The 24,315-nt window shown below is 30.4% G+C and overlaps 1 protein-coding gene across 1 annotated transcript in view; it reads right to left on the bottom strand.

Annotated features, from left to right (window-relative positions):
- The window catches only part of LOC126886762 (A disintegrin and metalloproteinase with thrombospondin motifs 12-like), a 188,061-nt gene that overhangs the window by 11,170 nt on the left and 152,576 nt on the right, over positions 1 to 24,315 (bottom strand). Inside the window, exon 15 of the mRNA XM_050653786.1 lies at positions 2,698 to 2,957. Coding sequence (XP_050509743.1) covers positions 2,698 to 2,957 — 260 coding nt within the window. The remainder of the gene's footprint in view (positions 1 to 2,697; positions 2,958 to 24,315) is intronic.

Below are 24,315 nucleotides of genomic sequence, written 5' to 3'. Positions count from 1 at the left end.
TACAATAAAAACCTGGTCTGACTCAAATTTACTCTCGTTTAACGTAGATAAAACAGTAGCATTGTCTTATAAAGGAGCTCTTCAACCCTTACCCCTTAATAACAGCCAGATCAGTACCGTTGTTTCTGTAAAATTTCTTGGTATTTTTTTAGACAGCAACCTTAAATGGTCCCTCCATATCGATTTGTTACGGAAGAAACTCTCTTCAGCTTGCTATGCTATAAGATCTGTTTCGAATGAACTCAATTTAGCATCTTCCAAAATAACATATTTTTCTTTGTTCGAGTCACATGTTCGTTATGGTCTTCCTTTTTGGGGTTCTGGTACAGCTGCCCAATTCGATGTTATTTTCAAATTACAAAAAAGAGCAATAAGATATCTGTTTGGCCTCAGAAGAACAACACATTGCAGAAGTTATTTCAAAGATCACGGAATTTTAATCCTTCCATTTTTGTATATTTTAGAAACTGTTTGCTTAATTCGTAAACATCTACTTCACGAGAAATTCTACGTTTGACGTCTCGTCTATTTGCCGACCCCGTCCTCGGAGTTAGTAAAGAAATCGATATTATATTCCGCAAAAACAAATGTACAACCATCTTCCCCTACAACTAAAATCTGCACCATCTTTCCACAAATTCCGTAAACTGACAAAAGCCTACCTGTCTGAAAGACCATATTATTCAGTAGAAATTTTTTTTAGTCAATAACTGAGAAATTACAGTACCCTTTGCACAAGTAGTATTTTTATTATTTTTTTATCTATATTTGGGTGTCATATGCAGCAGCTTAACTTTTTAACTTTTAAACATTTTTTATTTATTATTAGGTACACTATGCATTTGCAATTTATTTAAATTTTTGCAATTGATTATTTCTGTTATAACTTCATTATTATTATTATTATTTAAATATATTGACGATTTATGTAATTTTAGTAAATTGGATTGTTACTGTTTTGTTTTTTTGACTATTTATAAGCTTTGTCGATAAAATTGTAAAATTTTTTATGGCAATAAAGCATATTTCTATTCTATTCTATTCTAAATAAGAATATTTCTAGTTTATATTATTATTATGACTTGATGTAATCTATTTACTAATCGTAGCAGTGCTTCTAGACTGTCTAAAAAAATACCGGTGTCGTCTGCGAATCTTATGTTGTTCAAGATTTTTCCGTTTATTGATATACATACCCTATTCATGAATAGCCCGATCAAAGAACAATCTGACCCAAAAAAAAAATAAAGGAAGGGTGAAGATTTGGGAATAGGTAGTTAAAATTGTTCTATTATTATATAAGAAAAAGTTTACCATTCTACATCCCCTCCATTTTGGTGAAGTACCCACTCTCGAACGTGAAAAATATACATTCAAAATAAGACCGGATAAAATGACTAATTTTAAACAACTTTTGTGTGAATACTTTTCGAGTTATTTGCGAGTGAATATGTTCATTTTTAACAAAAATAAACATGTTTTTGGACGGTTTTTCTGAGATAACTCAAAAAGTAAGAATTTTATCGAAAAAAATGATCTTAGCAAAAATATAGCTTATAAAAAACTGAAAAAAGTGGTGTATGCACGAAGTCTGTAGACCCAGTAGAAGCAGAGTTGTAGCTAATAAAAATAGGTTCTTCTTCGTCAAATTCCAAATCGAATATTTCAATGTGAAATAACCCAAAAATGGAGCACTTTTCCCGGAAAATTCATTTCAACTTTTTAAAGTGTGTTAAAAAAGGTTTATTTTTGTTTTTTAAAAACACTTATAACATTAAAAGTAAGTAAGTTACGCTCAAAATATTGTTGGTCTCTTTTATTTTTTGGTAAAAAAAAAATCGCGAAACTCACCCCTTAATTAGCATCACAAATACATTTTATCATTACCACTTACCATAGGTAAAGTCACTTGTGAAGCGGGTAACGATTAATTTTATTTAATATGCTAATTAGGGGGTGATTTTCGCAAAAAATAAAAAATACCAGCAATATTTTTAGCGTAACTCACTTACTTTTAATGTTAGAAGTTAAAAAAAATAAACCTTTTTTTAAACACTCTAAAAAAGTTGTAATGAATTTTCCCCGAAAAGAGCTCCGTTTTTGCGTTATTTCAAAATGAAATATTCGATTTGGAATTTGACGAAGAAGAACCTACTTTTCATTAGCTACAACTCTGCTTCTGTTGGGTCTACAGATCTCATGCATACACCATTTTTTTCAGTTTTTTATAAGCTACATTTTGCTAGGAATATTTTCTTTCGCTAAAATACTCATTTTTTGAGTTATCTGCGAAAATCCGTTCAAAAACGTGTTTTTTTTTATTAAAAAAGAACATATTCACTCGCAAATAACTCGAAAAGTATTAACTTAGTGAAAAAACTCTATAGAACAAAAGTTACATAGAATTAGTCATTTTATACAATTTCGGACTTATTTTGAACGTATATTCTACCCCAAGAAAACATTTTTCACCCCGTATTTCCCAATTTTTGCAAAATGGAGGGGATGTTGAATTGTAAACTTTTTCTTATATAATAATAGACAATTTTAACTACCTATTTCCAAATTTTCATCCTTCCTTTATTTTGCGGAAGTTTTCGTAAAATTTTGTGTTCCCTGATCGGGCTAGAAGGAATATCTAAAAACTATTAATTCTTCAAAATACTACAGGATAGAGACCTCTTGCATAATACTCACTTTGTCTTACACGGTTGTTCGTTGCATTTCTTAGTCAGAGCCTCTGGTTTCTGTTCTCCGGCGCAAAAATTCGTACTCACTTTCCCGGCTTTTTCTTCGATGCAGTCGAATTTGGAGAGCTGAATGCCGCCGCCGCATTTTGCGTCGCATTCCCCCCATTCCAGCAATTCCCAGTGGTAATGGGGGGAATAGTTTAGGTCGGACGATGGTTCGGCATACTTGTAGCGGTATCCGACGTTTTCCTGTTTATAGAAGCAGACCTTAAAAGAAAAAATTCATTAAGAGAATAATTAAAGCAGTTTATAATGAATTATTGTCGGCAATATTCTCTGAATATACGTATGTATAATGTATTTTCATTTTGATGGAAAATAAAATTATAGTTTTATTTTGAAAGATTTTTCCATAATATTTGCTAAATATAAAGGTAAACGAGCCATAGAATAGTACTTTTGATAAACTTTGAAATTTGATGCTCTTTTGGGGAGGCTTTTACTTCAAATTAGGCAAATATTATGGAAAAATCTGTCAAAATAAAACTAGAATTTTATTCTCCATTTAAATTAAAATACATTTTTGCGCCATGTAATATTCATATCAGCTCTTTTCTAGCTGGAATATTGTGTGCGCCACTCATTTTTACCGCGTTTAGCGGTTTTTTATTCTGATATCAGTTTTTCAAAGCACTAATAGACCAAGAGGCAGCGCTGAAAAATCTCTTTAAGTTTACTAAAGCTAGATTTTTCACAGTTGATTACTGTGAATGTGTAGAGAAACATACTGCGGTCGGTCAAGCGAAACGTAGAACAGGGGTTACTGAGAGCGTATCAAAGTTGCTTTCCTACGAAGGTAATTAAATCCATTTACTAAGGCTGAAAATCAGTATACACATTCTAAATCAAATACAAATAAAAGATATTATAGTCGGTCAGCTGTATGATGGGACAGAGCCGGTCGGTTGGCCCCAATAGTCGATTGAGGAAATGAAGCATTTTGGCTGGCAATTTTTTCGTCCAGCATGGATTTACTTGAAATTTTCACAGAAGGTAGGGAATAGTCCAAGGATCATTTTCTATATCATGCCGCTATCATACGCTAAAACCTTGGGGTGGTTGCCACCCCATCTCGGGGGTGGGAATTTTATATTTTATTTTAACCATGTAATTCGATGGAAAATGTGATTCTAAGAAAAAAATGTTTTTTACATTTTCTTCGTAAAACTAATATTTTTCGAGTTATTCGAGCTTGAAAATAACAGTTTTTCGACCAAAAAAATCGACTTTTTTAGAGGGTTTTTTGAGAATACCTCGAAAAATATTCTGTATATTTTTGGCGATAAAAAGTTTCTTCAAAAAAAATTTTGTAGGATTTTTAAAGACCTATAAGACTGTGTAAATTAAATTCCGTAAGATCCTTTAGTTTTTAATTTGGGCCGGTTTAAAGGGTCCGAGTAAGGGGGTGTTTGCTGGTAAATAGAGGTTTTAAACAGCTTTATCTGGCTAACTGTTCAATGTAGTTAAAATCTGTGCAAAGAGTAATTTTAGTCTTAAAAAAATCTACAGTTTAGTAGTTTATAATTTTTTTCGTATCTTTAGTATTTTCGGAGATATTTTGAAGTAAAAGGTGAAAGATACCAAATTGCAAAAAATACATTTTTCTTTAAACTCCAATTTTTTCAAAATCAGGCATTTTAGATAGGTCAAACTCCTTGAGTGTATTGATCATATAAATATAAAAGGAACTACAGAAAGGTGAAGACTAATTTTGAATTAGGAAGGTAGTTAGGGGTTGTTTTCACTGATTTTTTTCGTAGAGAAAAGCAGGTACCGATATTTTTGATTATAAGTCACTTAATTTTCATGCTAGAAACTTTTTATTATCTTTTTGAAAGGTCTAATTGTATACTTCAAAAAAGATTATTTAAGTTTTCCTCCAAAAATGCAAATTTTTCTCATTATTTGGCTTTGAATATTTTAAATTATGCATTTTATGAAAAAAGCTAACTTTTAACATGCCGTATCTCGGTTTGTTTTATTAAACATAATTTGGTTTGTGTTACTAGAAGATACAATTTTGATAGTAACAGTTGTTTTTGATTAAATGCATATTTTTCGAGGTATTCTCAAAAAACCCATTAAAAAAGTCGATTTTTTCGTCGAAAAACTGTTATTTTCAAGCGCGAATAACTCGAAAAATGTTAGTTTTAAGAAGAAAATGTAAAAATCATTTTTTTTTTGGATTACATTTTCCATAGAATAACATGGTTAAAATATAATAAAAAATTCCCACCCCCAAGGTTTTAGCGTAGTTTTACCAAACTACAAAAATTCCTTATTCGCTTTTAACTTCAGTTTTTTAAAAACTAATCATTCTAAGCCAGTCAAACTTTTAGAATCTATTATTTATATATAAATAAAGAAGAATTAATAAGGCCAATGACTAAAAACACCGCTAATTTACATTATTATGCGTCCAGTTGGAATTTTTCTTTTTTTTTCAAAAAATATATTGATTTTTTAACCATACCTTTTTTATTTTTTATCTCAGAAAGTTTGTTAGAAAATAATTTTGTAGGATTTTACAAGATCTATAAGCTTATTAATATTAAATCTTTTTAAAATTCTCAATTGCAAAAAGAGGTGACTTTGAAAGGGTTGGTAAAGGTGGTTTTTGCATGTTATTGCAAGTTTTAGTTCTCAATAGCTTACTTAATTTTTACCGTAGAAAAAATTTTTGCATTTCAGTTTCTTGAGAATTAAATAAGCTACAATTTCATATTTAAACATTTTTTCGTATCGCTGACGCTAATCTATCTATTCTGAAGAAAACGCCATTTTTTCTAAACTACAAAAATTTGTTATTCGCTTTTAACTCAATTTTTTAAAAAACTAATCACTCTAAGCCGTCAAACTTCTAGAACCTATTAATAATACATAATTAAAGAAGATCAAATAAGGTCAATGAACAAGTTTAATTAGAATGGTGAATAGGGGGTTGCTTCCTATCACTTTTTCGCCGAAAAAATAGGGACTGGCATTCTTTTCATTATAAGTCACCTAATTTTTGAGCTAGATAGTTTTTTTATTTCTGGAGATAGATATTTTTAAATGATTTAAATTAGCTTGAACAAGTTATCCTCGAAAAATTCATAATTTTTCCGTCTTTTTACTTTGAAACAACAATATTTTGCATTTGATGAAGAAGAACTAACATATAATAAAGTATAGCTCGATTACTATTGCTCTTAAAGAAAATTAAAAAAGACGGTTTTGTTTATTTTTTCAAAAGGTACAGTTTTGTTAAGTAAAGTTGTTTTGATAAAACGAAAACTTTTTGAGTTATTAGCAGAAAACTTGCTAAAAACATTGCTTTCTTCGATATAAAACTAACACGTTCCATAGCGAATAAATTGAAAATTATTAATTTTATCAAAAAAATGTATAGAACGTTTTTTCCTTAGAATGGATGTTTTTACCAAGTTTTGCAGTCAAAATATAATAAAAATATAAAAAAAACTATTCCATACCCCCAGAGACCATCAAGTAGTTGTAGCCCCCCTTAGGATAACCCTGGTTACACCTCTGTAAGGAGAAGGAGAGTGTCAGGCTTGAAGAATTTAAGGGAATGGTTTAAATGCAGTTCTACAGAACTCTTTAGAGAAGCGGTAGATATATTAAAGATAGTGATAATTATATCCAACCTCCGATTAGGTATTAGGAGAAGAACCTTTGGTATTAGGAGAAGGCACTTAACCAAGAAGAAGAATGAAACAATAAAAAGTACTGACTCCATATTGACCAAATATCTACATATTTTGATATCTGCCATCAACATTTTAAAAGTGGAGGTGATACTGACAGTATACCTACGGATAAAACCATCATTCCATAAATCATTACTTGAATCAGTACATACTTCAATATTTCTATTGTAATAAAGATGTCGCTATCGTCGTTTTTGTATTAAGTTGGGTTCAAATCTGTATGAAACAAAGGTTTCGTGAGATTTTCATTTATGGAAAAACTTCATCTCTCATGAGTACATATGGAAATATTTCTGTTGTGTTTGATAATGTAGAAATTGGTGCAACGTTAAGCGATTTTTGCCAAAATAGCTTTCCAAACTTTGAATAAAACATAACTCCTCAATCAATTTTTTTCTACATTAACAATAGCTAATGAAACTATACTACAATAGAACCATTTATAAAAATAATATTGAGACACTGACGTTTTTCTACGGCAAAATGTTTTTCCGTCTATCGCTTCTACGCAATTACAAAATTGATGCAAAGATTGTAAATTATCTGCTACGTTTATCAATTCTTCTGGAGTTGAAGTAAATTGAGAAATCGCAATAAATTAACAAAAAATAAATTAAACCGTATCAATATTTACCCGTGCATATTTTTTGAGCTCATAAATGAGAATTTTGTAAGTTTCCATTATTGGGATACTTATAGAATCTGGTGATATAACAGCTAAATCCTTGAAGTTTCATCCAGTTGCAAAGTAGCGTAATGTTAAAGGTAACCTATCTATACTGATATCTTGTCGAGTTAGAAATGGTGATACCATTTTTAATAATTTCTCGAAAATCTCTTCGTTCATATGAGAATAATTTTTATAATCGTTAAATTCACCGGTAACGTGAATTTCTTTTAGTAGAGTACGATGAGAAAAATTTGCACGTTTTTGTAACCACTTTTGCACCCAGTATCGGCGACGACGTTTAGCGTGATACTTCACTGCACATGCTAATAAACTGCTCGTCAAAAGTTAGGGATATAGAAAATTCTGCTGAATTTTTATAGTAGATTTTTTTGTGAACAGATTAACGGATTCCGCTAATTTTTTTTATTATTTTAGACTTTTCTTTAGTATTTACACAGGTATACAAAGGTTTACTCAAACTTTTTTTTTGTACTCATACCGGGTGGAAGAAAAGAAATGTTTTTCTTATGTTCAGTTTTAGACGCCCTGTAGGGAGGACGAGGTACAAATGGGAGTATATATCGAAATCGTATTGTAGTCTTATGTTCTGTGAACATTTTGTTTTTTCAATGTCCCTGATATCTTTAGAAATAAAAAATAGACGGTTTTGTAATTTAACATGTGTTTTAACCGAAACCAAAGTTTGAGACACCTTGTAGGGAGAAAAAGGCACAAAGGTGAGTATACCTCGATATTTTGTTGTAGTCTCAGATTTTGTGAATATTTTATTTTTTTAATTTCTCTGATATCTTTAATACCAAAAAAGCTAGACGATGTTACTCTTTATTATGTGTTTTAACTGACGACATGCGTCACATCACACATGTGAAACATAGAAAAACATATTAAAGAGTAATACCGTCTAGTTTCTTTGTTATTAAATATATCGAATAAATTAAAAAATAATATATTAAAAAAATATGAGACTACAACATAATATCGGGGTATACTTACCTTTGTGCCTTTTTCTCCCTACAAGATGTCTCAAACTTTTGTTTCGGTTAAAACACATGTTAAATTACAAAACCGTCTATTTTTTTTGTTTCTAAAGATATCAGGGACATTCAAACAACAGCATGTTCACAAAACAAAAGACTACAATATTAGTCTGATGTATACTCACATTTATACCTCGTTCTTCCTACAGAGTGTCTCAAACTTAACACAAGAAAAACATATTTTTTTCTTCCACCCGGTATAAGTACAAAAAATAAGTTTGAGTAAACCTTTGCACAACTGTGTAAATACTAAAGAAAAGGCTAAAATAAAAAAAATTGCGGAATCCCTCTGTTCGCGAAAAAAATCAACTATGAAAATCAGCAGAATTTTCTATATCCCTAACTTTTGACGATATTACAGCAATGCATGCTTTCTTTTTCAAATCCGTTTTTACACACAAAATAGAAACTCTTTGTAATAAAAGATTTAAGTTTAAGTCAAGCAAAACAACAATATCAATATTACTTACGTTACTGACTCAGTAATACTGATCGTGTAAGGTAGACCATCAATATTCGAAGTATTGATATAAAGCTGGGGTATAATGTCAGTATTACTGATCATCAGTAATAATGATCGTGTAAGGGCTTCATAAGTGATCAATATCAATCTCAAACTTAGTTGGAGTTAGCCTTTCATTTTCACAAATACTAGTGATTTTGTTTTTCCATTTATTATTTTATAAGATATTATATTATATGGCAAAATACCTATATCAATATTCTGCTTCTTATATTATTTATCGATATTTATTTCCTTGTTTTCTATATTTCTTACATTCCGACTGGCTCCTTTAAGCCTATTCTTTATTCAAAATTGTTTATTAGTGCAGTAACTGAAGGTTTTCACCTCCGATTTCGTTGAACCTTCATCGATTTTTATAAAAATTGTTGAGTAGTTAGAGGATACTTTAGGGAACAAAGGTGACATAATGTCAACTTGCACTTTCACCCTGGGGTGGATGCCACTCCTTCCCGGGGGTGAAAATATTATTTTGTTTAAAATAATACAACTAATCGACAGAGGGTCACATTATAAGCAAAATTTGATATATAAAGTTATTAATATAAATCAATACTTTTTGAGTTATTAAAGATCAAACATTTTACTTTTTCGTAAAAAAATGCATGTTTTAAAGCTGTTTTTCACGTATAACTAAAAAAGTATAAGCTTCTACAAAAAATTTATTATTGCAAAAATTGAAGGTAATAAAAAATTTAATACAATTCTCGCTTAAAAACTAAACTAATGTCAATTTTAAGTGAGTTATGGGTAATTTAATATATATTTTTTTCGACGAGTACTCAAATCTAAGTATTCAATCTTAAATAACGAGAAAACTATGCATTTTATAAAATATACCTGTTAAACACTTGTCAAAGTACTTCGGAATACCTATCAAATCGGCTCCAGAAGAAGTTAATAGCATTAAAATTACGCAAGTTATGATGGAAATAAGGGAACCCTTTTGATTTTTTTAGGAAAAGTGAAAAATAAAACATACGCCATTTCAACAAAAATTAAGATTTATAGTTATCCGTACTATAATTTCTTTATATTAGTATAAGTAATGATTTCGAAAATTTTGACCGGTTTACAATGCATCTTTTTGAAAAAAAGTATGTTTTTAAAAAATCAGAATTTTTAAAGTTATCGTTATTTTCACTTTCTTTTGATAATAACTCCAAAAACTTAATATACGTAAAAAATTAAATATAATAAAATTTTTGTTTTTTGTATTAAATACTATAGCAGTTTTACTATTTCAGTAGTATAAAAAATAACCGAGATAGAAACGTTAAAATTTAAATTTTGCTGCGGGAACCATGTAACCGGAGCCATTAAAACCTTTTATTTAAAAAAAAAGTAAAGGGTTTTTAAGATTAATTTTAATGTGATTTAATAGCCCTTGGAACCAAGTTTCAAATGGTTTTCAAGTGAACCAGATATCGCAAAAATTAACGAAGTTATTTAAAAAAAAAACAATAACATTTTTTGGAAAAATTTTTAAAAGATAAATGTGGAAAAAATTTTGTAGCATAAATTTTGATGCAATCAATTTGTTCTGGGGCTCAATTGATAGATAGTTCTAAGTACTTTGACAAATGTTTAATAAATTTATGTTATAAAATGTGCATCATTTTCCCGTTATTTAAGCTTAAATACTTAGATTTGGGTACTCGCCGAAACAAATGTACATTCAATTACCTATAACTCACTTTTAGTTAACAATAAAATGTTTTTCTAGTAAGAAGTTTATTTCATTTTTTATTCTCTTCAATTTTGCAAATAATAACTTTTTTGTTAAAACTTATAGTTTTGAATTATTTATCAAAAATTGATGAAAAACATGCATGTTTCTCACGAAAAATTAAAGCTTCGGTCTTTAATGACTCAAAAAGTTTTGATTTATTTTAATAACTTTATATAACAAATTTTGTTTAGAATTTGTCCCTCTATCGAAGTATGGTGTTATTTTAAGAAAATAATTTTCACCCACAGGGTTAAAGCGCAAGTTGGCACCATGTCACCTTTGTTCCTTGAGACATCTTCTAACTATTCACCAATTTTCATGCAAATCGATGGAGGTTCAACGAAATCGGAGGGTAAGCTCATATCCACCTTCAGTGACTGCACTATATCCTTGACGCATCTTATTCGTATTTATAAAATGCATCACTTAAAATTAGACAACAAGGTTACAATGATCTATGAAAGAAGTCTGAGTGTTTTTTGTTCGATATTAAGATACAAAAATATACATGGATCTAAAAAAAATATCCTAAAATTATAGATACGAGGGTCATTCGTAAAAAAATGTTACCTTTGACGCTGAGACAAAGTGCGACGTACTGGGAGAAATCTGGCAACACTGCCTTACACATCAACTCTCACACTCTTTTCCTCCATCAGTTTCGTTTCGCTGCATTGCTCAGTGTAGGCCTAGAAGCCTTCGAAGGTGGAGGTGTAGGTCGCCGTTAATAAGTCCAATGTGAAATTTATGCTGTGATACGTTTTTTTTTAAATGCAAAATGGACATCACTATTCCCATTATGGGTGAAAGTGCACATGTGTTCAACATGCTCGCAAATGGTGTGGAGAATTTAAAACGATCCTTGCCCTTTTCCCTAACTTTTGTGAAAATTTCAAGTAAATCCACGCTGGACGAAAAAATTGCGAGCCAAAATTCTTCATTTCCTCAATCGACTATTGGGGCCGACCGACCGGTTCTGTCCCGTCATACAGCTGACCGACTATAATAACTTTTATTTATATTTAAATTAGAATGTGTGTACTGATTTTTAGCCTTAGTAAATGGAAATAATTACCTTCGTAGGAAAGCAACTTTGATACCCTCTCAGTAACCCCTGTTCTACGTTTCGCTTGACCTACCGCAGTATGTTTCTGTACACACTCACAGTAATCGACTGTGGACAATCTAGTTTTAGTAAATTCAAAGAGATTTTTCAGCGCTGCCTCTCCGTCTATAAACTATTATCGCCGAAATGGACTAGTGGTTACGACGCTAAATTTGAGATCGGTAATCCGAGTTCATACTCTTCTTCTTCTTCTTAAACCTTCAGTAATCCAACTTTGGATATAGGCCCTCCCCAGTTCACTCCAGTGTTTTCTATTTTTCGCCACTTGCTTACGGTTGTGTCCTCCAATCTTTTTAATGTCATCAGCCCACCTCATTTGTGGCCTTTCTCTGCTTCCCTTTCCTATCCATGGTCTCCATTGTTGTATTACGTAAAAAAACTAAATTTATGATTGTCTCAAAAACACAACACGGAAATGAAAGATTAATAATAGAGCAAACCCAAATAGAAAAAGTAAAGACGTACAAATATCTGGGAACCTGGGTTGATGACAAAAATGACCAAAGCAAAGAAACTAAAGTCCGAATTGAAACTGCAAGGCAAGCATTTATAAAAATGAAGACACTGCTTTCAAACAAAGACCTTCAGCTGCCTCTCAGATTGAGGGCTCTAAGATGCTACATATTTTCTATATTACTATACGGAATGGAAGCTTGGATATTGAAGAGACAACACATAAGAACAATAGAAGCGTTCGAAATGTGGTGTTATAGAAGAATATTGAAAATTCAGTGGGTTCAAAGGATTACCAATGTTGAAGTGCTACGACGTTTAAATAAGGAGTTAGAAATTATGAACAGTATAAAAACTAGAAAACTGGAATATTTGGGTCACATTACCAGAGGAGAAAAATATGAGTTGCTGAGAATTATTATGCAAGGAATGATCCAAGGAAGAAGAAGCATAGGAATAAGACGCATCTTCTGGCTGAGGAACCTTAGAGAATGGTTTAGCTGTAGTTCATTACAACTGTTCAGAGCAGCAGCCAACCAGTGACCATAGCCATTATGATATCCAACCTCCGGTAGGAGAGGGAACTTAAGGAAGAAGAACGATGGCAAATGGTCTTGAAAAACCATTTTTTTATATTAAATGGATCTGGTCACATTTAAGAGGCCTATAACTTAATAAATGTATGTGGAAATTTTGAGTATGTTTATTATTATACAAAAAAAATATTTTTGTTGCGTTTAGTCTTATATGTATTTCTTCTTGTTCATCTTCTTTCCACAAACAAGTTCTCCTTATCTTTTATTTCGATTTTTACCTTCTTATTCCACCATGGTGCCCGTATTCTTTTAATATTATTTTTTGTGGCACCACATGCTAAGTAGTTTTGCCGTATTTGCTATTATACTGATTTATGATATAATTTCCGTTATTGTCTTGTGGTGATTTCCTTGTGTATGGCCTCAGAACTGTTTGTTTCAGGAGGTCGCGATGAGTAAAAAATGAATCTGGCTCACTTGTTTATTCAATCACTACATACTCTTACTGCACTGTTTAGTTATATTATGGAGGAGACACGAATTAGCCCTTCGGTATGTATAAACTTCGAATAATAACTTTGCTTCAATTCGACCCCTTCTCGTGTTTACGTTTACTGTACTTATATTAACAGTTCAATGGGTCTATTGAATAAAAAGAAGTATTTGCTTTTACATACAAATATTTAAGTATTTACTTAATAGTAATTGAATAAAGTCATTTCTTTAATGTTTTATTTAATTATTATTAAGTAAATACTTAAATACGAGGAAGTATAAGCAAACACTTTTTTTTATTCAATAGACCCATTGTCAAACGTAAGTAGGTCGGAAAACATTAGATGACCCCGCAAGGCTGAATATCATAATATCCAAAACATTACACAGTTTATTTTTATACTTTTCTAGCTGCATGCAGAGAAAGATTAAATTGATTTAATTATGAAATATGTGATAAGGTTATAATTTAAATAATGTCACAGACTTATGACAACAAACAGAAGATCACGGAAGATCACGAAAACAATGGAACTACAACTTACTGAAGGCACAATGAAACAACAGACCGGACGGACAAACAGACAGAGCCATGTTTATCCAAAAAAAGAGGAGAAATAATCAGAATAAATACAAACTAAACCTATTATGGATCACAAACATTTGGTTGCCTTAAAAAATACGAGAACAATACAAATTAGCCCTCGTAAATCGCTCTTTACTGTATAAAGGTATACACTAAAAAGTCCTAAAGACATATTTACTCTTATGTACCACTATCTGGTGCGATAATGTTGTGAGAGTACACCTCGGCTTCCACATATTAGTTTGCATTCGCCTAATCACCGGAACGTAAACATAACAGTTCTGATGTGATTCTGTGGTAACCGCTGCGGCTCTCCTGATTAACAAACTAATTAATTTGTCTTATCTTTCGTTTTAGAGAGTGTCAAGGATGTGGCGTGGCGTCTTTGTGGTGTATTAAGCTGAAAATTTATCTCTTTAAGATTCAAGAGGAGCTGTGAAACAAAGGAAAAAAGTGGGTTAACTTGTTTTAACATGGAGTCCACGAAGAAATATAAAACAATGTCAGATAATTGTTATTTGTTATTTGTATATTAGATCAGGAAGGATCTGTTTCTAGGTGGATGTGAGAGGTGGCATTCGGATTTTTGCGGATAAAGTTAGGTAATAACTTCGTTAATAATAATTGACTTATGCTCTTTCTCAAATATGCCCGGAACATTAATAAAAAAAAAATAAAATATTTAAAGATTTGAAAAAATTTCGTTTTTTTTTTCTATTTTCTTTGCTTATAACTTTAAAACGATTCATTTTGGAACAAAGTCGTATAGGAATAAAACAAATATAATTAAATTTTCTATCAGATACGATTAGTAAAAAATGTCTTAATTTAACACACTTGCTGAAAAATAGCCATAAATATAAAATAAGGGGACAAAACAAGCCTGTCTTTATTCAATGTTTTTCCATCACTTAGGTTACATTTGGAACCCTCCTAATTCGCTTAGAAAATTTTTGTAATGTGCTAAAACCGTTAACCAAATTTCATTAAAATTGACCTACTAAATTTTGCATAATAATTTTGCAATCTAAAGTTTTTTTTTTAAATTAAAATAATTTATAATCTGGCACAACAAAAACTAGAACATAAAAAGATTTGTCAATTTTTTTACGTATAAAGAAGCACTCCGCCTATTAGGTCTGGATCCCGCGTATGAAAAAAAAGTTGATTAATAGCAAGCTGAAAATTTGTTAATAGCTTAAGGGTGTCTAGTCGGATAAACTTTGATATATGCGAACACTGAAACAGGGGAAGTTTTAACTGTGGAACAGGTTAAAAATTTGGAACGGACACACCACGAAAACGGCACATGTATTTTGTCCGACAGAACAGACTTAAACTCTCCGAACAGAGATTAAACTCTCCTGCAAAAATCAGAATGCTATTTATCACCAAATGGGCGTTTTAATGAGTGGAACATGTAGACTATTTCAAATGACAGGAATTATGACAGGCGATAAATAGCAGTCTGATTTTTGCATGAGACTTTAATCTCTGTTCGGAGAGTTTAAGTCTGTTCTGTCGGACAAAATAAATGTGCCGTTTTCGTGATGTGACCGTTCCAAATTTTTAACCTGTTCCACAGTTAAAACTGCCCCTGTTCCAGTGTTGGCATATATCAAAGTTTATCCGACTAGATACCCTTAAGCTATTAACAAATTTTCAGCTTGCTATTAATCAACTTTTTTTTCATACGCGGGATCCAGACCTATATCTAATGCACTTTACATAATTGAAATCGGATTATTTAAGCAGCTTCAGCAATGTTTTAAAATTATAAACATTTTTTTGGTTTATAAACAAATTAGTGCTGTGTCCAGGAGGGGGTGCTACGGGCTCCTTTATTTAGATGGACTTACTAAAGTGTTTTTTATGTATTTTGACCCGTAGAAGACGAACTTTTTGGGTAACAATTGATCCGGATGTCGATAAGATTGTTATAAACAAAGAACTTGAGGAATTACATATCATCGTATTTTCGCAAAGTAAAACATTTTTTTGTGTTTCTTGGGTAATTCTAAGCAAAAAATGTTCTTACAAGTTTTTTCGTAGGATGCATAGTTCTCGAGATAAACGCGGTGGAACATTCAAAAAATCGAACAATTGCAAGTTTTGAACGAGAACAATTTTAATTAAAAAATAAAATAGCAATTCTGCTGACAGCGTTTGGAAGTTTAAGCCAAATTATACCGGTTTTAATTATTTGCATTGCTAAAAATTTATTTTTTTTTTTTTATTATTAAACAAAGCTATTTGTTTACAAGTCAAAAAATTGCTTATAATTTTAAAACATTGCTGAGGCCCCTTAAATAATCCGATTTTAATTCCGTAAAGTGTATTAGATAGAAAGAGCACCTCTTTATATGTAAAAAAATTAGCCAACTTCTAAATGGTCTACTTTTTGTTCAGAAAGATTTTAAAAAATTTGAACTTTTTTAAAAACATTTATATTGCAAATTTATTATGCAAAATCTATTAGGTCAATTTTAATGAAATTTGGTGGACCATTTAAGTAAGTTATAAGAATTTTCTAAGCGAATTACTAAGGTTCTAAGTGTCACCAAAGTGGTTAAGAAAGATTGAATAACAACAGGCGTATTTTGCCCCCTTATTTTGTATTTATTGCTATAATGCAGAAAAGGTAATACCTTAAAACCTTTTTAACCAGTCGTATATCACACAAAATTCAATTATCTTTATTTTATTTTTTACCACTTTGTTCCAAAACGAACCGTTTTAAAGTTATAAGCAAAGAAAGCAGAAAAAAATCGATGTTTTTCGAAATTCTTAAATATTTTAATTTTTTTATTAATCCTCCGGGCATATTTGAGAAGAATCATAAGTCAATTATTATTACTGAAGGTGTCACCTAACTTTATCTGCAAAAATCCGAATACCGCCTCTCACATGCAAAAATACACGTTTTTTTACAGATTAGTCCTGGTCTATATAGAGTTAATAATATTTCACGGCTCTTGTTTCGTTTTACAACGATATGATTATTTAGTTCTATTAGTTTTACTACTAACGGAGTCTGCGGGACCATTTTTCGTTAAAAATTTACTGCGCTGGATAGGCGAGAAGTGAGATGAAACTTTTACATCTCCATCACCCCCCCTTTGCTCCAGAATTCGTTGGTTTGCAAATTTTAGAAACCACGAAGGTGTTACCAAAAAACTTGGTCCCAATACAGTTTTATTTTTAATGTTATTTTAATATTTTTAAAGAAAAACTTTCGCTTGTTTAAGCAGATGTTGCCACGACACCATATCACGTTGTTTTATGATTATTCGATACTAGCAGCCGATTTGTTTCAATTTGTTCAGATAGTCATATACACTTCCTGACGAGATCCTAACAAGGTTCGAAACCGGTTAGAGTGCTTTTGATGCTTTCTGAACGAACTGAAATATAAGACGGCCCTTGTTTCGTTATATAATTCGAAGCTGACATTACTTGCGCCACGATTTTTTTCAAGTCAGCGGAAATCAGTTCAACCTCATTTAGATCAAGATGCTACAGTGGTAGTCGTGATACCTCATATTAGTGCAGTCACTGAAGGTTTTCACCTCCGATTTCGTTGAACCTTCATCGATTTTCATGAAAATTGGTGTGTAATTAGAGGATACCTCAAGAAACAAAGGCGACATGATGCCAACTTGCGCTTTTACCCTGGGGGTGGATGCCACCCCTTCTCGGGGGTGAAACTTATTTTATTAAAAATAATACCATAAGTCGATAGAGGGACAAATTATAAGCAAAATTTGTTATATAAAGTTATTAAAATAAATCAACACTTTTTGAGTTATTAAAGACCAAAGATTTTATTTTTTTGTAAAAGAATGTATGTTTTAAATCGGTTTTTCACGTATAAATCAAAAACTATAAGATTTTACAAAAAAGTTATAATTACTGAAATTGAAGATAATAAAAAATTTAATACATTCCTCACATAAAGAACTAAGCTAATGTTAGTTCAAAGTGAGTTATTGGCAATTAAATGTGTATTTTTTTTTCGACGAGTACTCAAATCTAAGTATTCAAGCTTAACCCTTAAACGCCCAACCTTTTTTAGGTCCCATGTACGCCCAAGGGTGGGTAAAAAATGTCCACCTTGAAAATAGCTAATATATTTATTGAGAGTTGTTGGAAATGGATTAAACTTAAGACTCTGATGCTTAAGAAACACAGCATCTTCTAAAATATTAATATAAAGAATTTACTAACCTTAAAACAAAATTACAATATAAATCAAAATTAACATAACAGTAACTGCCATTAATTCAAATTTGTCGATTTTCTCCACATTCTTCCTTTCAGCCTCCTCATTGGCGGATAATTATGTCGATAATGTAATTATACGTCGATAATTATATGGATTATGTTCCTACCAACGAGAAATTATAGAGAAACCTTTAGTAACAAGTTTTACCAAAGGTGTACTTTTTATGACCACCCATATGTAACTCAAGATATTACTTTTATTTTCAAAAATATCGGTAAAACCAAACTAACATTAGATAAAGGGCTGTATTTGTAACAATAAATAATTTTTGAAAAATTTTTACACATGTAATAAATAAGTTACAAGGGAATACGCATTAGGTGGACATTTTTTACCCACCCTTGGGCGTTTAAGGGTTAAATAACGGGAAAACTATACAACCTATAAAATATTCCTGCTAAACATTTGCCAAAGTACTTCGAAATACCTGCTTACTGAGCTTCAGAAGGTAATAGCATCAAAATTAAGCAAGTTATAATGAAAATAAAAGAACCGTTTCGAATTTTTTAGGAAAAAGTGAAAAATAAAACCTACGCCATTTCCACAAAAATTAAAATTTATAATAATCCTTCAAATAACTTCTTTATATTAGCATAAGTAATGTTTTCGATAATTTTGACCGGTTTAGAATGCATATTTTTGAAAAAAAGATATAATTTTAAAAATCATAATTTTTAAAATTAGTGTACTCATATTCTTTTGATAATAACTCCAAAAATACTCAATATACGTAACAAATTATATATAACCAAATTTTTGTTTTTTCTATGCCAAATATTTTACCTGTTTTACTATTTCTATAGAGTAAAAAATAACCGAGATAGAAAGGTTTAAATCTTAAATTTTGCTGTGGGAACCATGCAACCGGGGTCATTAAACCTTTACTTTTTTAAAAAAGTAAGGGGTTTAAAAGATTAGGTTCAACGTGCTTAAATATCACTTGGAATTAACTTTCTAACAGTTTTTAGATGAACCTGATATCGTAAACACGAACGGAGTTATTAAAAAAAAACAATAATATTTTTTGGAATAATTTTTAAAAGATAAATTTTGAAAAAATTTTGGTGCATAAATTTTAACGCTATCAACATATTCGGGGGCTCATTTAATAGATATTTTTAAGTACTTTGACGAATGTTTAATAAGTTTATGTTATAAAATGCATCAATTTCTCGTTATTTCAGCTTGAATATTTATAGTTCTTTACTCGCCGAAAAAAAAAATATATTCAATTACTTATAACTCACTTTTAGTTAACATACAAAGGTTTTTGTAGTAAGCGATTTATTTCATTTTTTATTAGCTTCAATTTTGATAGTTATAACTTTTTTGTAAAAACTTACACTTTTTGAGTTGTTGATGAAAAATTGGTTAAAAACATGCATTTTTCTCAAGAAAAATTAAAATCTTTGATCTTTAATAACTCAAAAAGTTTTGATTAATTTTAATAACTTTATATAACAAATTTTGCTTGAAATTTGTCCCTCTATCGAAATATGGGGTTATTTTTAATAAAATAATTTTCACCCCCGAGAGGGGTGGCATCCACCCCCAGGGTAAAAGCGCAAGTTGGCACCATGTCACCTTTATTCCTTGAGATATCCTCTAACCACTCACCAATGTTCATGCAAATCGATGGAGGTTCAACGAAATCGGAGGTAATAGCTCATATACACCTTCAGTGACTCCACTATATCCAAAATTATAATAATACGGTCAATAAAATACTTAACACGTAGAGACTCACGGGGTGTATCCTGTATCATTTATGTTTAATTAAAGAGGCCTCTAAAATTTAACTTTTAGCTGCCATATTAAACTTTTAGATTAGATTGACATTTTATAGACCACTTCAGACCGCAACTCATTATAAAGGACTGGCTAAAATATTTTTTTAGAGGAATCCACTAAAAATTTTTTAAGTAAATACGTTAACGTCGCACGTTGACCGTGTTTAAATTACTTGTAACCTAGAAAATGGCCTAAAACTGACTGTCGCCAAATCTATAATGACATTATATATTTGTTGTGAGCCTGTAGCCAGCAGAGACTGGATATTGAATGGTGCATGCATATTAAGTTTGATTAAATTTTTATAGAGAGAGTTTGAATGCTGTTGAAACTTAGTACATTCAAAAAAGGTATGACCAAGATCACCCTGTTTTCCGAAATTTTTGCAACCATCCTCCAATCACATTTATTTTAAATAAATGACTTGGATAACACGCATGCCCAAAGCGTAGTCGATTTATGGTTGTAATATATTTACGTGGCGCTTTAAAAGTCTTCAACCAAATGTTTTGTGGGATCACCTGTTGTGGGGTTCGTTAAGCAGTAAAGATTCCATTGATCTTTCCATATCGATAGTTGGTTTCTTTTAAAAATCATATTGGCATCTGATACATATATAAATAATATGACAATAAAGTGCCTGATATTATACTGGACTTAGCTAAGTAGTCTACGTATTCATTATCTTTGAGTCCAATATGTGCCTTAACCCAAATAAATATTATATTGAAGCCAGAGTCTTCTAGATTTTAACTGATGTGATTCTTTATTAAAAATATATACTGATTACTAAATGTTTTGGGCAAAAAAGTATTTTTGATATTCTGTAAAACTGAAAGGCAGTCTGAAAGAATTAACGTTTCTTAGTATAACAGTTTTTAATATATAATTTATGTTAACCGATGGCCAATGATTCCGCGAGAAAAATTATGTTAAATATTATACTGAAGCTATTTTCTTGTGGCATTTTTATAATCAAGTATATTCAAATGGGAAATAAGCCACAATTTTACCTAAAAATGATTTTATTAACGTTTCGACGCCCAAGTCGGGTGTCGTTGTCAAAATACAAATAATACTAAATAAACAAAAATGTTGTTGCTTAGTAAAAAATTCTTCTAATAATTTATTTAATCTGACTCATTTATATCGGCAATTCAGACACGTATTATACATTTTAAAGTAGACGACTTTAAAATGATATTGCCAATATTAAAGAGTTGCGTTCCTGGGACGACTTTACTAAAAGATAGTTCATTCGATTACATGAAATCAATCCCAACTCAAGAATATCCGCCACAAAAAATCATAGCATGTGATCTGTCTTTAAAATGACAACCAAATGCAACGGTGGCACTGAAATTCTCGCGTTAGAGATTCCATAGTAAATCACGAGGGAAAACCAGGAAAAACCTCGTGATACTATCCCGACATCGTAAGTATTTGGGTTTACATTTAGTTTACTCTCAAAACTAATACCAAATTCTGACTTGATATTTTAAATTTTAAACAATACTAAAATACTAAATATGTACTAACTCGATATGTTACTGATTTAATAATTGTGGTATTTTCTTTCTATTGACTTCCTCCTTTAATATGGGTAACCACATCCTACTGCATTCTACCGAGGAATTTGCGACACAATTGGTTTCATTTAGCATAATTAGAGCCGCTTCTTTGATTTTTCTCTTTTTACTATCTGCTTCTTTTAGGACTATACTTGAATCTCTCCACTGAACTCTATGTTCATTATCCCATGCGTGTTGACATATTTGAGATCTATCAAATTCTCTATTTTTTATATAAGACTGATGTTCATTTACTCTAACGTCTAATGGTCTTGACGTTTCACCTATATAAAATTGTTCGCATTCACAAGGTATTTTATAAATACAATTCTTTGTTCTTTCTTGTTCACTGTTAGGTTTAGTTTTAGATAGAATAGATCTCAATGTGTTTGTTGTTTTGAATGTTGTTGATATGTTGAATTTATTTCCTATTGTTTTAAGTTTCTCGAATAGTCCTTTTACATATGGTATTGATATTTTCCTCGTATTATTTCTTGTGAATGTTGTAGGATCCCGTTCTAAGTTGTTCTGTTCCATTGTATTTTGACAACGACACCCGACTTGGGCGTCGAAACGTTAATAAAATCATTTTTAGGTAAAATTGTGGCTTATTTCCCATTTGAATATACTTAAATATTATACTGTTACTAACTTTTCCATTTTTTTATTTAAAATTAAAGCTTTATATATACAGTTTATTACATTTTAAAAAGGATTATTATAAATCCTTTATTAAATAAGTTTCATATTATTTTTCCAATTAACCTGAACCAATTTGGATAAATTACTTCCATTTGATGTCAAATGTTTTTGTGGCAACTATCAAAATATAGTAATTTTCAATTTGATTATTAATAACAGTAAAACAATAAATAATTTAATGTTTTTTAGATTAATGTTTACATTTGCATTGAAATAAATACCCCTGATATTTGTTTTAATTTTATATAAACATCGGACAATTATATAATAATAAAATTCGTTTGTGTGAGTACGCAATGAATAAAATGTGATACTTGATTATTTATGGCTTCTTGCAATAGAAGCGAATACGATGTGATAGTTTGAATTTTGGAATTTGTGAAATATGTTTCCAAAAATTATAGGTAACTTGTTTAAGGTATGAATAACCAATGATAATTTAAAAAATTTCTAACATTTCGATTTTAATTCCCGCAAATAATATATACAATGGGAAGGACAGATCAATTTTTAAAAAGATGGACTGCCATGTTGTATTAGCCCTAAAAATATAAGGAATATTTTAGCACTCAAAGTGGCACCCCTTAACAATGCTGAGTGTTGGAGTTTCAAATATACAGGGTGAGTCACCACTAACGGGACGGAAGATTACAGCGAAATGGTAAAAGATTTGAGAAAAATTTTAAATTAGTAGTTTGTAAGTTGATAAAATCTACATTTTAAAATTATTTTGAAATATACAGGGTGTCCCAATAAATGGCGGCGTATCAAAGTTATATTTTTTCTTATGGAACACTCTATATTTTATTGCATTCTTTAATTTTCCACAAAAAATAAGGTATAGTTTCATAGGGCTTCCCTATTCCTATGTGCAGAGTGTTCTGAGTTATGTTGACTTTTCTTAAAATGTAAAGTTTTAAAAGAAGGCTTATTCTCAAGTTATTTAAGAAATTATAAAAAAATTACTATTACATTTAAATATTTGGATATTGATTGAATGTATTTCATGATTAATTATTACACATTTATATACAGGGTGTTCAAAATTTACAGTTTCATTATTGGATTATTCAATGTGTCATATTATTCTTATTTTAAATGGAACACCTTGTATATTAATAAATAATTATACTAAACAATTTTACCTCTTTCGAATGGTATATGGATGTCCTATACCTAGGTCTCATAATTTTTGCGTAATTTACAATTATTTAAATTCTTAATCTGTAAATCGATTTTAAAACAAAAGGTGCAGATAATTAATGGCATTGTATGACATTGTCACCTTATGACAGTACGGTCTGGTTTTTATTTTATAATTAATGTATTCCATGATTGATTATTACACATTTATTTTCAGGGTTTTCAAAATTTACAGTTTCATTATTGGATTATTTAATGTGTCATATGATGCTTATTTTAAATAAAACACCATGTATATTAATAAATTATTGTACTAAGCACAGGTTCCTCTTTCGAATGGTATACAGATGTTCTATAACTAGGAGTCATAGTTTTTGCGTAATTTACAATTTTCTTAAACTGTAAATTGATTTTAAAAATAATATTTAGTCACTCAATTTTTAAGCTGTACGAAATAAATGTTTGTTTACGGTATCATAATGAAATGAAAATTATGTCTATTTACATACTAGTAGACCATTATTATGAAAAGTAGTTATATTGGTCTGTATACATACATTAAAAAAATCAGGATCTTCTATAAAGTCTAAAGTCCATAAACGATAAGTTAAATATTTATCACAATCCTGTTTGGTCTAATACTGGTGTAGTTGAGTTTTATACGGATAATAGCGGTTTGTTTTAAGTATTCTAACAGTCGCAGTCGTTTGACTGATTTACAATTCACCCGAAATTTTTTCTTTACTAGTATTTGGGTTTTCCGTAACAGAAAGCAGGACATCAAGCTCCTTGACGTCATCAAAAATAACTGGTTTATTTTTATTTAACTTTCCGTATGCAACATTACCAGTAGCGCGGAATCTATTGAAATATCTCCTAAACGTCCTTTTTTGGGTGTCTTCTATCAGGATACTTTTGAGCGTAAACTTAAGAAGGTAAGATACAATTTTGCGAACACTCCCCAATGCAAAGTACATACTATGTCTACTCTATCGTAGATAACGTAATTATTCATTTTTAGGAACAATTAAATTTGAATACCATACACGGATGTTTATATTTTTGATAATTACCAGACCGTACTGTCATAAAATGACGATGTCATACAATGAGATACATCTTTTGTATTAAACTTGATTTACAGATTAAGAATTTAAATAATTTTAAGTTACGCAAAAACTATT

Source organism: Diabrotica virgifera, chromosome 6 (genome assembly GCF_917563875.1).
Source record: "Diabrotica virgifera virgifera chromosome 6, PGI_DIABVI_V3a".
In the NCBI taxonomy this organism is placed as follows: Eukaryota; Metazoa; Arthropoda; class Insecta; order Coleoptera; family Chrysomelidae; genus Diabrotica; species Diabrotica virgifera.
The sequence above is the reverse complement of the archived record's forward strand: the minus strand, read 5'-3'. Positions and strand labels throughout refer to the sequence as shown.